At 48.7% G+C, this 14,727-nt stretch overlaps 1 protein-coding gene across 1 annotated transcript; it reads left to right on the top strand.

Moving 5' to 3' along the window:
- Positions 1–3,567: 3,567 nt before the first annotated feature.
- On the top strand, positions 3,568–9,119 carry HAS1 (hyaluronan synthase 1). Its single transcript, XM_066638887.1, has 4 exons — positions 3,568–4,263; positions 5,999–6,224; positions 7,256–7,388; positions 8,444–9,119. The coding sequence occupies exons 1-4, from the start codon at positions 3,568–3,570 to the stop codon at positions 9,117–9,119; spliced, it is 1,731 nt and encodes a 576-aa protein (XP_066494984.1).
- The last annotated feature ends 5,608 nt before the right edge of the window (positions 9,120–14,727 follow it).

Raw genomic sequence — 14,727 nt, forward strand, 5'->3', positions numbered from 1 at the left:
GATTGAGACCTGGTTGAAGACCAGGAAACAGAGAGTGGATGTCAATGGGCAATTTTCACAATGGAGAGAAGTGAAAAGTGGTGTGCCCCAAGGATCTGTCCTGGGACTGGTGCTTTTCAACCTCTTCATAAATGACCTGGAGACAGGGGTGAGCAGTGAGGTGGCTAAGTTTGCAGATGACACCAATCTTTTCCGAGTGGTGAAGACCAGACCTGATTGTGAGACGCTCCAGAAGGATCTCTCCAAACTGGCAGAATGGGCAGCAAAATGGCAGATGCGTTTCAATGTAAGTAAATGTAAGGTCATGCACATTGGGGCAAAAAAAATCAAAACTTCACATATAGGCTAATGGGTTCTGAGCTGTCTGTGACAGATCAGGAGAGAGATCTTGGGGTGGTGGTGAACAGGTCGATGAAAGTGTCGACCCAATATGCGGCAGCAGTGAAGAAGGCCAATTCTATGCTTGGGATCATTAGAAAAGGTATTGAGAACAAAACAGCTAATATTGTAATGCCGTTGTACAAATCGATGGTAAGCCCACACTTGGAGTATTGTGTCCAGTTCTGGTTGCCACATCTCAAAAAAGACATAGTAGAAATGGAAAAGGTGCAAAAGAGAGCGGCTAAGATGATTACTGGGCTGGGGCACCTTCCTTATGAGGAAAGGTTATGGCATTTGGGCCTCTTCACCCTAGAAAAGAGACGCCTGAGGGGGGACATGATTGAGACATACAAAATTATGCAGGGGAAGGATAAAGTGGATAGATAGGTGCTCTTTACACTCTCGCATAACACCAGAACCAGGGGAAATCCACTAAAATTGAGTGTTGAGAGGGTTAGGACAGACAAAAGAAAATATTTCTTTACTCAGCATGTGTTTGGTCTGTGGAACTCCTTGCCTCAGGATGTGGTGACGGCATCTGGCCTGGATGCCTTTAAAAGGGAATTGGACAAGTTTTTGGAGGAAAAATCCATTATGGGTTACAAGCCATGATGTGTATGTGCAACCTCCTGATTTTAGAAATGGGCTATGTCAGATGCAAGGGAGGGCACTAGGATACAGGTTATCAGGTGTGCTCCCTGGGGCATTTGGTGGGCTGCTGTGAGTTACAGGAAGCTGGCCTAGATGGGCCTATGGCCTGATCCAGTGGGGCTGTTCTTATGTTCTCTAGTTGTGGGGGGGGGGAGGCTTGGGGGTGTTTCTCAACTGCCTGTCTCCAACCTCAGTAAGCCTTTCAACATCTTGAAAGTTACACTAGAGTCAGGAACTCTTCTTTGTAAACTAAGAGGCAGTAGCGTGTCTGAGGTCACCTGTTGGGTTGGTTGCCAAGTCCACATTTGCAGCTTCAGGCTCATAAGAAGAGGCCCGCTGGATCAGGCCAAAGGTCCATCCAGTCCAGCCTCCCATTAAATGTCCCAGCTGACGCATTTAACCAGTGCAAGACACCAGCATCGCCACCCAAATGTGGAGGACATGGGCCTCCCCTAATGTTTCTGCAGTACATTTTGGTCACCCTTGCTCCTACTTCCTCATGGGTCTGTCCATGCGACTCTCTGAGCACATGTTAGCTACACGTGTAAGCTGGAATCCACCCACCACCATGCACTCCATGTGGCTTTTGTCATGCCACCCCAAATGTGGCTTTTCAGCTGTTTTTGGCTATAGCCCACGTAAAGTTAGCTGTTCTCAAAACTCAATATTCTTGTAAGTGTGGGTGAATCCCAGCTTGGGATTCCCCACTGTCTGCTTTCATTTTTTTTTTAATGTGGGGGCACAATCTAGCGTGGGACTGTGGTTTAGCCCTCACTTCCTATTTTCCTACTGAGGGCTGCTCTACCCCTCTCCCGCATTTCCAGTTTCATTGGAAGCTTGAACACAGAAAGCTACTGGCTACTGATCTACTGGCTACTGGTCTAGTTCGGTATTGTTAACACTGATCGGTAGGGCTTTCCAAGGTTTGGGGCAGGGGTCTTTCCCAGTTCAGGGACTGAACCTGGCGCTTCCTGCATGTAGCCTCCCATCAATCTACTGCCATTCTTCCCCCCCTAACACCGGTTGATCTGTTCATTTATTTTTCACATTCCTTCAGGGAGCTCAGGGTGCTTCCTCTCCCTGTTTTGTCCTCACAACAACCCTGTGAGGTAGGTGAGGCTGAGAGGGTGTGACTCATCCCAAGGGCACCCGGGAAGCTTTGTGGCACCTGGGAGGAGGAATCTGAACCTGAATCTTCCAGGTCTAAGTCCAACTCCCAAACCACTACACCATCCTGTCTCTCAAGGTATCTGGATCTTAATCCTGCAAAACAGAAAGGGAAAGAGCAGGGTAAACTGCCTCTTGTTCTGCTTGCTGGAGCTGGGGGAGGCTGTGTTGTGTGTGCATCGAGTCATGGTCTTCTGTCATTTATTGATTCAGTGACCCATTGGTGCCAACTGCTGTCATTTCTGACAACGCCTCTTCTCGGCCCCATTAATAGATTTTTATAGCTTCACTCTGAGCCCCTGCCAGGAGGTTGCCTTGGCACAGTTGGAGGTACCCAGGGAGAAGCATAAACACTTGGATTGTGGGGCTGGCAGTCCTCCTGGAGCCAAATGGAGAGGCACAATCTCCATGTTCAGTGCCTGGGGGTGCACCTAGGAAGCTACCTTTACGATGGGAGACCAGGGTCCTGGTTAGTCTTCACCTGGAGGCGCCTGAATTGAACCTGAGACCTGCATGCAAGGGGCTCCACCACTTAGGGGGAACTGAAAGGGGGTGTTCCTGGTCACCCAGCATTCCCATTCCTTTAATCTGAAGCACACTTCAGTCCTGGGTAACATATAAGCACCCATCTGACATGATAGACTTCTGGTACAATATGTCATCCTTGCCTGTAGGGGGTGTACGTCCCCCAGAAGTCCACATGTCCCAAGATCTTCCTGATATGGGTGAGAAGGAGCATCTTGAAGAAGTTAATGAGTCTGCAAGGAAGCAGCAACCTCATCAAAACCCTGGTGGTGGCTGCAAACGCAGTCAGCTCAGTTCCAATGCAATACGGTCCTAGCATGTAGGCTTGGGTTATCAGACAGTCTCTGAGCATGTTTTCAACCCATAAAACTGGGGTGGCCAGGGCTTGTGGAACTCCTTGCCACATGAGGCGGTGATGGCATCTGGCCTAGATGCCTTTCAAAGGGGATTGGACAGATTGATGGATGAAAATCCATCACAGGTTACAAGCTATGATGGGTATATGCAACCTCCTGGTTTTGGAAGTAGCCTATCTCTGAATTCCAGGTACAAGGAAGTGGGAACAGGATGCAGGTGTCTTGTTGTCTTGAGTGCTCCATGAGGCTTCTGGTGGGCCACGGTGAGATACAGGAAGCTGGACTAGATGTGCTGCTTCCAGGATGTCTTGGAATAATGCTTGCAGGGGAGCAAATGTGAGAAAGAAGCCTGCCTTTCTTCCTTGTGGGTTTCCTAGAGGTAGCTGGTGGGCCACCGGGGAGGGGGGATATTGGAACAGATGAGCCTTTGGAGCCTCTCAATCCACAGAAATGTTCTTACTCACTTCCTTGATCTCTCTTTTCAGGGATGGACGTCGCCAAGGCCCCCAAGGTTTTTATCTCAACTGGCCGTCGAATCTTAACGGTTGGCTTTGCTCTGCTTATACTGTCCGTCCTATCCTGGGCCTACATCACAGGAGTCCAGCTGGCTGCAGACCGATACCATATCCTGGCCTTTGGCCTCTATGGAGCCTTCCTGACGGGCCACCTTCTCATCCAAAGCTTCTTTGCCTTCCTCGAGCACAAAAAGATGAGGAGGGACTCGCTGAAGTGCAGCTACACCAAGACGGTGGCCCTCACCATCTCTGCCTATCAGGAGGACCCCGCCTACCTCCGCGAGTGCCTGCAGTCCGTCAAGGCCACCTTGTACCCCCCGGAGAAGTTGCGGATTATCATGGTGATCGATGGCAACAGCCCCGAGGACCGTTACATGATGGAGATGTTCCAGGAGGTCTTTGCCGGAGAGGACGTGGGCACTTTTATTTGGGAGAACAACTACCACCGCCAGCCCCACTTGGATCTGGACGAGGGCGACAGCGGTTACCAGGCGGGCGATGAGCCATCTGTCTACAGCGAAATTGATATCGAGGACCCCGGGCAGCTGGTGGTGGAGGAGCTGATACGGACTAAGAGATGCGTCTGCATCATGCAAAAATGGGGCGGGAAGCGGGAAGTCATGTACACGGCTTTCAAGGCCTTGGGGAATTCGGTGGATTACGTTCAGGTAAGAGGGCCATATCTGCTCATCCAGTTTCCTAACTGGCTAATCACCAAGCTGGTTAAGAACATAAGAAGAGCCCTGCTAGATCAGGCAAAAGGCCCATCTAGTCTGGCTTCCTGCATCTCACAGTGGCCCTCCAGGAGCACAAAGCGAGATATCTACATCCTGTTGCCACTCCCTTGCGCCGGACATTCAGAGACAGCTAAAACCAGGAGGTTGCATGTACCCACCATGGCTTGTAACCTGTGGTGGACTTCCAGAAGTCTGTCCAAACCCCTTTTAAAGGCATACAGGCTAGATGCCCTCACCACATCCTGTGGCAAGGAGTTCCACAGATCACATACCCACTCAGTAAAGAAGCATTTTCTGACTATCCAGCCTATGACTTGCCAATTAGCCTGTTTACCTTTTCAGTGTAACTGCCACCACTCCCTCCCCGATGCTTCCCTACAACTGCCCATTGAGAAACCAGTAAGGCTGGGCCAGTAGTGTCTCAGGAGTGCTTACCTGCCACTCTGCTAGTTGAGGAGAAAGCCCTCGACTAAGAAAGCCCAAGATTGCTCAGAACAAAATTTCATAACCACTGAACAAAACTAAGGAAAGTTTAAGGGTGTTATAAGTAGAGGTGTTTGAAAATGGTGTTATTTATTTTTATTTATCACAATTTTATCCCACCCTTTCTCTAAGGAGCTCAGGGTGGTGTTCATGTTTCCCTCCTTTTATCCTCACAACAACCCTGTGAGGCGGAGAGGTAGTGACTGGCCCAAGATCACCCAGGAAGCTTTGTAGCTAAGTGATCTTAGCATTGTCCAGGTCTTAAGGTCTACTCAAGAACCACTGCACCATCCTGGCTCTCCATTGTACTCCGAAGTAAGCACATTGTGTTCAGTAAAACTTAGGCTGTAATTCTGTATTACGAGAAAGAAACACTTCTGGTTAATAAGTGATTCCAGCTCAGAGCATGGTATTCAGATCCTTTCAAAATACAGCAAGTTTCTAGTCCTTAAGGCTTGCAGGGAAAGCTTGAAAACAAGTGCCTGGTAAAATGTGAAACTCGAAGGGAATGTTTGGTCAGGTTGCCATGGGTCCGGAGGAGTTTATTCAGTACTATGCTGTCCTGCCCCATGACTGTCAGAAACAGAACAGTCATGCAAAAGAAGGAAATGAAACAAATTTGCCAAATCGGCATTTTATGGGTTGCAGGAGTTTGATTTGTGTTTTCTGCACGCAGCCCTAACTTCAGAGCCACCCATCTGTCCTTGCTTTTTGTGCCATGACCCAATTTATCAAATATGGGACTGGGGACCCACTGCCAATTCTGTCCCCCATCCCCGGGACCCAATCTGTCCGCTCCACCTACCCCATTTTCCCTTACCTGTTGTGTCTTCACAACAACCCTGCTAGCGGCCCTCTCTTACAGACTTTGGAAAAGTGCCACGACCCCCCAAGTGAGGTTTTGTGACCTCATTGGGGGGGGGGGTCACTTGTGTACATCATTTGCTTTCTCTATTCCTCTTAGCCATGTATGCTCACCTAGTGAATGTGTGGTATTGCATTCGTCCTGTGATGGCCGTGCACTCGTCCTGTGATGGCCGGGCATATGTTAACCGGCCTTTGAAACACAGCGTATGTTTTCTGACTTCCCCCCCCCCTGCCCAGGACCCAAAATTCCAGCAGAATAACTCTCTTTGGGACTTTGCTGCAGTGCCCCTAATCCAGGCCTGTTCTCCTTTCCTAGGTCTGCGACTCGGACACCAAGCTGGAGCCAGCGGCAACGGTGGAGCTGGTGAAGGTGCTGGAGTCAAATGAGCGCTATGGCGCCGTCGGTGGGGACGTGCGGATTCTCAACCTCTCCGACTCCTACATCAGCTTCATGAGCAGCCTGCGCTACTGGATGGCCTTCAACATCGAGAGGGCCTGCCAGTCCTACTTCGACTGTGTCTCCTGCATTAGTGGCCCCCTGGGTAAGTCTTCTAGCGTGAATGGGGCCCGTCTTGCTTACCCTAAACAAGAGTAGAATTTGATGGTTGGCCAACCCAGAGGCTTCATCCTGCCTGCCAATCATGATGGCTGATTTCTCAATGCTCCTGTGCCCTTCCAAATAAGACCCTTGGGACCTGAGCCTGTGCAATCTTAGGTGACATGCTGAGCTCTGTCCCCACCCAGGTCCCGAAACTCCCAGTGCAGATCTTATGAATCCTTGGAAACATAAGAACATAAGAAGAGAGCTGCTGGATGAGGCCAAAGGCCTTATCCTGTATCTCTCAGTGGCCCACCAAATCCCTCGGGGGGGGCACCCAAGACAACAAAATACCTGTATCCTGGTGCCCTCCCTTGCATCCGGCATTCTGAAGTAGCCTAGTTTTAAAACCAGGAGGCTGCAAATACCCAGCATGGCTTGTAATCCGTGATGGACTTTTTGTTCCAGAAACCTGTCCCATCCCCTTTAAAAGCATGCATCACCACGCCCTGTGGCAAGGAGTTCCACCGGTTAATTACAGTTTGGGTAAAGAAATATTACTTTTTGTCTGTTTTAACCCCCCGCCGCTCAGTTTTAGTGGATGTGCCCTGGTTCTGGTGTTATGTGAGAGGGGGGAAAAAAGAACACTCCTCTATCTATCCAGCCCTTGATTAATTAACACGTTCCCCAACTTGGGAATGGCAGGAAAAGTTCTGTGCTCAACTAAGTGGAGGGGTGTCCCTTCCCTTCTCTTTCAACTGGCCATTTTCCAGGCCAAACATTCTGACCTGTGTTTATTAAGCACCCACTATTCCGCCTTTCCAACTTAAATGGCACACAAAATGCAGCCATCTCTGGGGTGGGGCAGTTGACTCATATCCACAAGGGAACTTTGCTGGGGGAGCCAGTCTTGTGGTCCATATTCCTTGCAACCTGGTGTGCAGCAAAGGTTCTGCAGAAAACCAGGTGTAACGGATCCAGGACTGGTTCTGTTGTATCCTTGATCTTACCTGTTTTCACTGCTGCCCCCTTCAGGCTTGTATCGGAATGACCTCCTGCAGCAGTTCTTGGAATCCTGGTACAATCAGAAGTTCCTGGGGACCCACTGCACCTTTGGGGATGACCGGCATCTCACCAATAGGATGCTGAGCATCGGCTACGCAACCAAGTAAGGACATTTAGGTACCCAAATGCACTAGGACAGTGGCAAAGTTAGAACAAAGCGGGGTAGAGAGAATGGAACAAGTGGAGGGCATCCTCCACTCACGTAGAGCCACCACTGTGCCTCTGATCCGGGCTCTTCTCTTGAATGTTCAACTTATTAAGGAGCCTCTATATACAGACTCCTGGTTTAGGTTGTATCCCACTTCCCAGCATTCGAACTATTGCCCAGAAAAACACCAGGATGACTTGACAAGCCCCTAAAAACAAGCAGATGTAAATCAGGTCTCTGCTGATGGACTTGGTCACACACAGGGGCGGGTCCTGGGCACCCCTCTCCGTGCTCCATTGGGTGGGTGCAGAGGCTGTGCCACAAGTGGGTCGATTTCTGCAGTGCCCAGGTGAGCTGGTGAACATGCAGTGGATCCACTGCATTCCTTTATCCCTAATCTATGGATTTGACTTGCTGTGGACTTCCGGATGCAGAGGGTCTACTCTTGCACAGTTACTTCCCAGAGACTGCTTCCAGGTCACACTGTGTCTCATGGAGGCTTCTGGAAGTGACTTCCAGTTTTGGGTTTTCCAGCAAATGGCCACTAGAACAGAGACTGTGCTGGGGTGAAGAGTTGCTCTCTCCCTGCTTAGCATAAGAGATACTTTGAAAGGTTCCCCTCTGTCCTCTTAGCATTTGTAGAGAGTTCTCTGAGTGTGCAAAGTGCTTCATGTGTACAATTCTCAGTGCTGTCCTTACAGCAAGACTTTAGGGTCAGTTATCAATATCCCCATACTGCAGGTAGGGAAGACTGAGGCAGAGTGGCCTGCCTAAGGCCACCTAGGGAGAATTCATGGCCAAGGCAAGATTCAAGCAGGCACAACCTACTTTGCAGCTCAGCCTCTCATGAAAGCACCCCAGAATAGAAAAGTCTTGCACTTCCGCCGATAGATGGCCAAAGGGGGAGGCCTTGTTTGTGGCTGACATTTCCCAAGTACCAGCCTTGTAAGCAAACTGGAAGCGGAAGGGCATCCTCTTCTCGTAGGCTAACTTTCTCCTCCTCCTCCCAGGTACACAGCCCGCTCTCGCTGCTACTCGGAGACCCCCTCTCTCTTCCTGCGATGGCTTGCGCAGCAAACCCGCTGGACCAAGTCATACTTCCGCGAATGGCTCTACAATGCCCTCTGGTGGCACCGCCACCACCTGTGGATGACCTATGAGTCGGTGGTCTCCGGCATCTTTCCCTTTTTCGTCACAGCCACTGTCCTGCGGCTCTTCTACGGGGGCAACCTGTGGGATGTGCTGTGGGTGTTGCTTTGTGTCCAGCTGGTGGCCTGCGTGAAGGCCCTGTACGCCTGCTGGCTGCGGGGCAACCTCATCATGATCTTCATGTCGCTCTACGCCGTGCTCTACATGGGCGGCCTGCTTCCAGCCAAGTACTTTGCCATCATCACCATGAACAAGAGCAGCTGGGGCACCTCGGGCCGGAAGAAGATGGTGGGGAACTACATGCCTCTGCTTCCCGTCTCCATCTGGGGCCTGCTTCTTCTAGGAGGCCTGATCTACACCATCTACCAGGAGGCCCTGGCCGACTGGACGACCGAAAACAAACAAATGGAGATCTGGTACTTGCTGGTGGGCTCGGCCGTCTATTTGGGCTACTGGACATCCATGGTCATGCTCTACTGGGTGTGGGTGCGCAGGTGCTGCCGCAAGCGGGTCGATTTCTACAGCGTCCAGGTGTGAGCTGGGCAGGGGGATCCTGACATCTGCAACCAGCTGAAAGGCTAAATGTCAAGACTGTCCATCCAGCGAGAGCTGTGAATTGAGACACTTGGGTCGCCACCCGTGTTCTAGGAGTGGAGAACAGCCAAATGGAGGTGCTGGCAGCTGGGAACAGGGAGTTCATGTTCTGGGGTGTTTTCCAGCCTATGATGTACTGGTAGAGTGGAAAACGTAAATGCTTTGGGTTCTCCTTTGGGACCCAGGGTGGAGCTCGGCAGGAGCCCCGACGTGTCTGTAGCTCAGGGAGATAATTGTTTTATCCTACGAGGCACAAGGGTCTACTGGCTATCCAGGTTTGACAGGGGCCTTGGGAAAACGACTTCCCATGGCCCCTTCCTCTCTATCCCCCTTTCTCTCCCTCTTCCGTCGGTAATTGTTCCACCCCTGGGAAAACCATTTCTGACCTCAGTTAATTTATTAGTGTTGAGTTTTTGTTTTGTTTCCACGTGCCAAGAACTTGCACGTCTGCCTTCTTGACTTGAAATGCTGCAGCCGCCTCTGGGGCGGAGCGGTGGGGCGATGGGCCGCTTAAGGCCGTCCTGCTGAGCAGAAACCGATCTCATCGCACTGAAATGCGGCTGCAGCTCCAGCTTGGGCCGTGCCCAATGTCCGGCAGAGAGTCTGGCAGGAGCGACCTCTGTTCGTGGTTGCTGTTCTGTTAACAGATTCGATCTCATTACAGATGGGGAAAAGTCCCTCATTTTTCAGAAATCGGAGACCAGATCTTGGCACCGATGAATCCTGCTCGCATTTTAAGAATTGTGGGGTGTTTTTTTTTTTTTGCTACAACTCCCCCTCCCCAAATGTATAGTATCTTATCTTGCCTTTTGGTCACTTTATGTTCCTCTTCCCTTCCGTTTTGTTTCATGGCCATTAGAATGTAAGGCTTCGGGCAGGGCATAAGTAACCTCTTTTAAAAAAAAATATATGTACAGTGCCTAGAATGTTCAGGTAATTTATAAAAAAAAAAAAAAACCACAGGAGTTTACAGTCTTGAGACAGGACCTGGGAAATTCTGCCTCAGTTTTTCACCTGGAAAGATGTCTGACGGCATTACCAAAAGGAGGCAAAATCTTCTCCCAGACACCCTTCTGGTCTTGTCACAAGAAAAACCATCTGGGGCTTGAGAAGCCCTTTTGCTGCAGGACAATAAAAGAGTCACAGTGTATTTATTTGCTCTATTTTAATTATTGAGAACAGGGCTATTTAACATTTTTTTTTTTACAAGAGATTTGAATGATGTTTTAATTTTTAAAATAAATTGTATTAAATAAACGTTTTTTTCTGGAAATGTTCTCCTGGTTTTTATTTTTTATTTGAAGGCTTGAGGTGGGGGGGGGTCCATTATCCACCAATGAGGCTTAGCATTCTTATGTGATATATACCTATGCAACAAACTTGGATCCAGCGGGGCTTTATGCACTCCCTAAAAATCTTAGCAACTGGTTCAGGGGGGAGCTGAGAATTTTGCAAACCCTAGCTGTCCTGCAACAAGCATGATTCCTTGAAGGCAGAGGATAGTTAAACGAGTTCCAGCCTACAGAGTGTGCACCTAGAGCAAGGGTGCGCAAACCCCGGCCCGGGGGCCACTTGCGGCCCGCAGGGACTCACAATCTGGCCCACGGGGAGCCCCCAGTCTCCAGTGAGCATCTGGCCCTCCGAAGACTTGCTGGAGCCCATGCTGGCCTGACGCAACTGCTCTCAATATGAAGATGACTGTTTGACCTCTTGCATGAGCTGTGGGACAAGTGTTCCCTCCACAGCTTGCTGTTTCACGTCTGTGGTGCAACAATGGCAGTGAAGGAAAGGCTAGCCTTGCTTTGTGCAAGGACTTTTATAGGCCTTGAGCTATTGCAAGACCTCCATTCATTCATACAAGTTCCATATATTCATTTATGTAAATTTATTCACATTTGAAATGTAAATTAATTCGGCCCCCAACACACTGTCAGAGAGATGATGTGGCCCTCCTGCCAAAAACTTTGGACACCCCTGACCTAGAGTGCTGCACCAGAGAGCATTTAAAACAGAGGCAGGTTGTGACAACTCAGTGCTGTAGGACCCCCGGAAAGTATGTTTGTCTTGCACAATGTGCAAACTGTTTTGATAGATCTCCAGAGGTCCATCTAAACCGGCATGGTGTGTCCAGTCAGACCCCTCCAGGGAGAGCTCACAATCGGGGCATGAGGTGGAGACCGTCTGCAGATGCTTCTTCCCAGCATTGGGAAATCAGGGGGTCTACATCTGGTAAATGTGAAGACTTTTTCCTGCTTCAAGCAGTGGGTTGAGCTAGATGCCCTTGAGGGTTCCCTTCCAACACCGTGACTGCTATTTTGGTTGATAAATCTCCCAGTGCAGTGGTTCCCAAACTGTGGGTCAGGACCCACTGGTGGGTCGTGACCTGATTTTTGGTGAGTTGCCAAAGGGTGATGGAAAGATCAGAATTAATTGTCTCAAAAATCAGATGCTGTAGCTGCTAACTACCCTTTAAAGAGCTCAGCTCCTGCAGTTTGCAAGATAGCTGTGAACTGTCCTGTGAAGAGCGGAGCTTTTGCAGCTCTTTTGCAAGCACGTGTAAATATAGGGAGATAAATGTTTGAGGGTCTTTTTCTGGATATTATTACTTAAAAATAAATAAAAATTTTCTTTCTAAATCTTTTTTTTTTTTTTTTTTTAAGTCTGGCAGTCCTAGGTGGGTCCCAATAGAGTGCCATTTTAAAAATTGGGTCCCGGTGCCAACAGTTTGGGAACCACCCTCCCAGTGAGGTTTCATTCCTGTTTTTGGATTTTTTTAAAATAAAATTATGCCGGTGTCCCTTGTACTTCATGGCAATGAATTCCATAAAAAATATTTTATAGTGAAGTCACTCTTCTGTCTGACATTTCAGAATTGCAAAATGCGGTGATATCTCCTGTGCCCCAGCTAATTACACGTCTTTGGGAAGGGGTTTGCCCGGTGGGTTGGGCTGGATGTGTTATGTCACCTTATATGGTTCCCTTCCCCAAAGCTGTCCCATCTTACTCGCATCTCCCAAAAATTTTTGTTGAAGGACTTCACTGGGGGGCGGGGAGTGGCCACATAACTCAGCCCAGAGTCACTTCTCATCCCTTGTAGTGAATGCTAGCCTTTCCCAGTGATTAATGTATTGGAGACCTAGTGTGGTAGTGAAGGGAATGAGCTGTGAGCCTGATTAAATCTTGCCTCAAACTCTGAACTGGCTAAACAGAAATAATAGCACATGTTATGGAGATAAGCAGGGCCGGTCTTCGGAGCTGCAGCGCCCAATTGGAAACCTTTCTATTCTTATTTATTTTTCACATTTTTTGCAGGACCCCAAGTTCACAGCCAAGGTCTATAGAATCTTACAGATATAAATAAAATGTATTATAGACTGTCTCTATGGGAGAAAGGAAAGCAATGAAAATGCGCTCTTAAAAAGTGCATGTAAGTTAATGGGACCACATGAATCTAAGGACATTTTAATATAAAACTGCATACATGTCTACAAGCAAACAAACAAAATATGTAGATTACCTTTGAAAACTAAACTTAAAAACTGAAATGATTTAGTAAAAATATTGATCTTATTTTTTTTTTTTACCTAGCATGGGACTCCCTTAGGCATGGGGTCCGATGGGGAGCAATTAGTCCTGTTGCAGAGTTTCTTAGATGGTGGGTCGGGACCCACTAGGTGGGTTGCAAGCCAATTTCAGGTGGGTCCCCATTCATTACAATATTTTATTTTTAATATATTAGACTTGATGCTATGAGGAAATGTCACAGATTTAACAGGCTACTATGTATAAGCTTTTAACAATGATAGTCAATGGGACTTACCCCTGGGTAAGTGTGGGTAGGATTGCAGCTGAGGATTGTTAAAAAATTTTCCTGCTTGATGATGTCACTTCTGGTCATGACATCACTTCTGGTGGGTCCTGACAGGTTCTCGTTCTAAAAAGTGGGTCCTGGTGCTAAAAGGTTGAGAATCTATTGGATTAAAGTCGGACAAGGAGATGAGTTGCATATCAGGTGTTTTCTAAGTACTTAGAAAAAGCACCATGGGAAATTGTCAGTATTCAGGTATGCCCATAGGGTGCTGGTTATGGACCGTGGAGCATTGAAGGCAAGGTCCTCTGCTTGTGCTCAGGAGCATTTTAATCTTCCCTCCCTTTTTCCAGGACTGAACTTGGTGTTAAGAAAGAGGCATTAGAGCCAAAGCCTGGCTCAAGTTAAACTTGGACTTTTTTTTGCAATCGCCAGAACCTGGGTTTAGCTCATAGATCAGCAATGTTCAACCCCTTGCATCTCACGGCACACTGACAAAGCACTAAATTTTCAAGGCACACTGCACTGCAGGTGGGGCACTTGCGTTCCCCCCCCAATGGTCCTACTAATAAATTAACCTCCCCAAACACCTGTGGCCCATTCACAGCACACCAGTGTGCACAGTGGTTGAAAATCATTGTCACAGATGCTGAGGTGACAAGACACCAGCTGATGGCACTGTTATGGTATCTACATGGAAGCACAACTGATGCCAACAGGGTACCACAAGAACCAGCTTAACAAGAGGTCCATGCCAGTCTCCGTAAGAAAAAGCCCTCTTGGCTATAATGTTTCCTGTCCTGGATCTTATTCTGCACCCTCCCCATTTCTCAGCCCCACCTTTCCCTTGCTAGTCACTTATGAGGTGGGAGTTATTCACCCTTGGCTTAGGGGGGACAGCTTCTGAGCTGGGCAGCTTACTCAACCCCTTGGTCTACTAGACATAGACAGGCCAGCCAAAGCTGTTGCAATTTCTCCTCCGGCCAGTGCTAATCTGGAGAACGTTTTCGTTGGTTGCTATGAACATCTGTTATGAGGAATCCGGCTAGGCACTGAGTCAGGCCTTGGATGTGGGGAGGCTGCGCTTTATGTACGGGAAATGAGCTGCACCGGTTCTTGACGGATGAATCCGTGGGGAGGAGGGGCCGTGGAAGGAACTGAGTTTGGGTCTTGGCTGTCCACAGCTCTGATCTGGGGCCAAGACAAGGGGGTGACTCATCCATTGAAGAAAAGCTGCTCTCAAAAAGGGGAACTCTCAACTTCTGATCACTCTGATGACATTTCAGATGTCACGGGTAGGGGCAAGAAAGGGTAAGAGAGCCAGAGGATTGCGCCTGAAGATATTCAGATTCAGTTGCAAAGAAAACACCCACAGCGACGTTTTCAGAAGTTATACTGTGGTTATTTATCTCATTTAAAACACTGCACCCCAGACATGACGCACGCAATGATGGCGTGGTTGTATTTATTTTAATTAGTCGGTTGCACAACTTAGCTCTCCGTTCTTGCACAGAAAGAGATGCAAGTCAGCGCACAGAAGAGGTGCCAACCAATTCAGATTTTGAGTTTGTATTGATGTCTGCAAGCTTATTAGCATCTAAGTCAGGGCCCATGAGAAGAGGGTACAGGAGGAGGGTAAATTGTACCTGGGCCCAGGGTCAAAAAGGGGGCCCAGGAGACAAAGGAAGTCCCCCTGAAAATTTCCTGGGATCTGACATTTTTCAATCTCACCAGGGCCTATGA

This window comes from Tiliqua scincoides, chromosome 10, assembly GCF_035046505.1.
Source record: "Tiliqua scincoides isolate rTilSci1 chromosome 10, rTilSci1.hap2, whole genome shotgun sequence".
Taxonomy (NCBI): Eukaryota; Metazoa; Chordata; class Lepidosauria; order Squamata; family Scincidae; genus Tiliqua; species Tiliqua scincoides.

Excerpts from the sequence above, each read along its gene's own strand:
- HAS1 (XM_066638887.1), top strand. The coding sequence starts at position 3,568 with ATGGACGTCGCCAAGGCCCCCAAGGTTTTTATCTCAACTGGCCGTCGA. Across the intron at positions 4,264-5,998 it reads ATTCGGTGGATTACGTTCAG|GTCTGCGACTCGGACACCAA; the intron begins GTAAGAGGGCCA and ends CTCCTTTCCTAG. Across the intron at positions 6,225-7,255 it reads CTGCATTAGTGGCCCCCTGG|GCTTGTATCGGAATGACCTC; the intron begins GTAAGTCTTCTA and ends TGCCCCCTTCAG.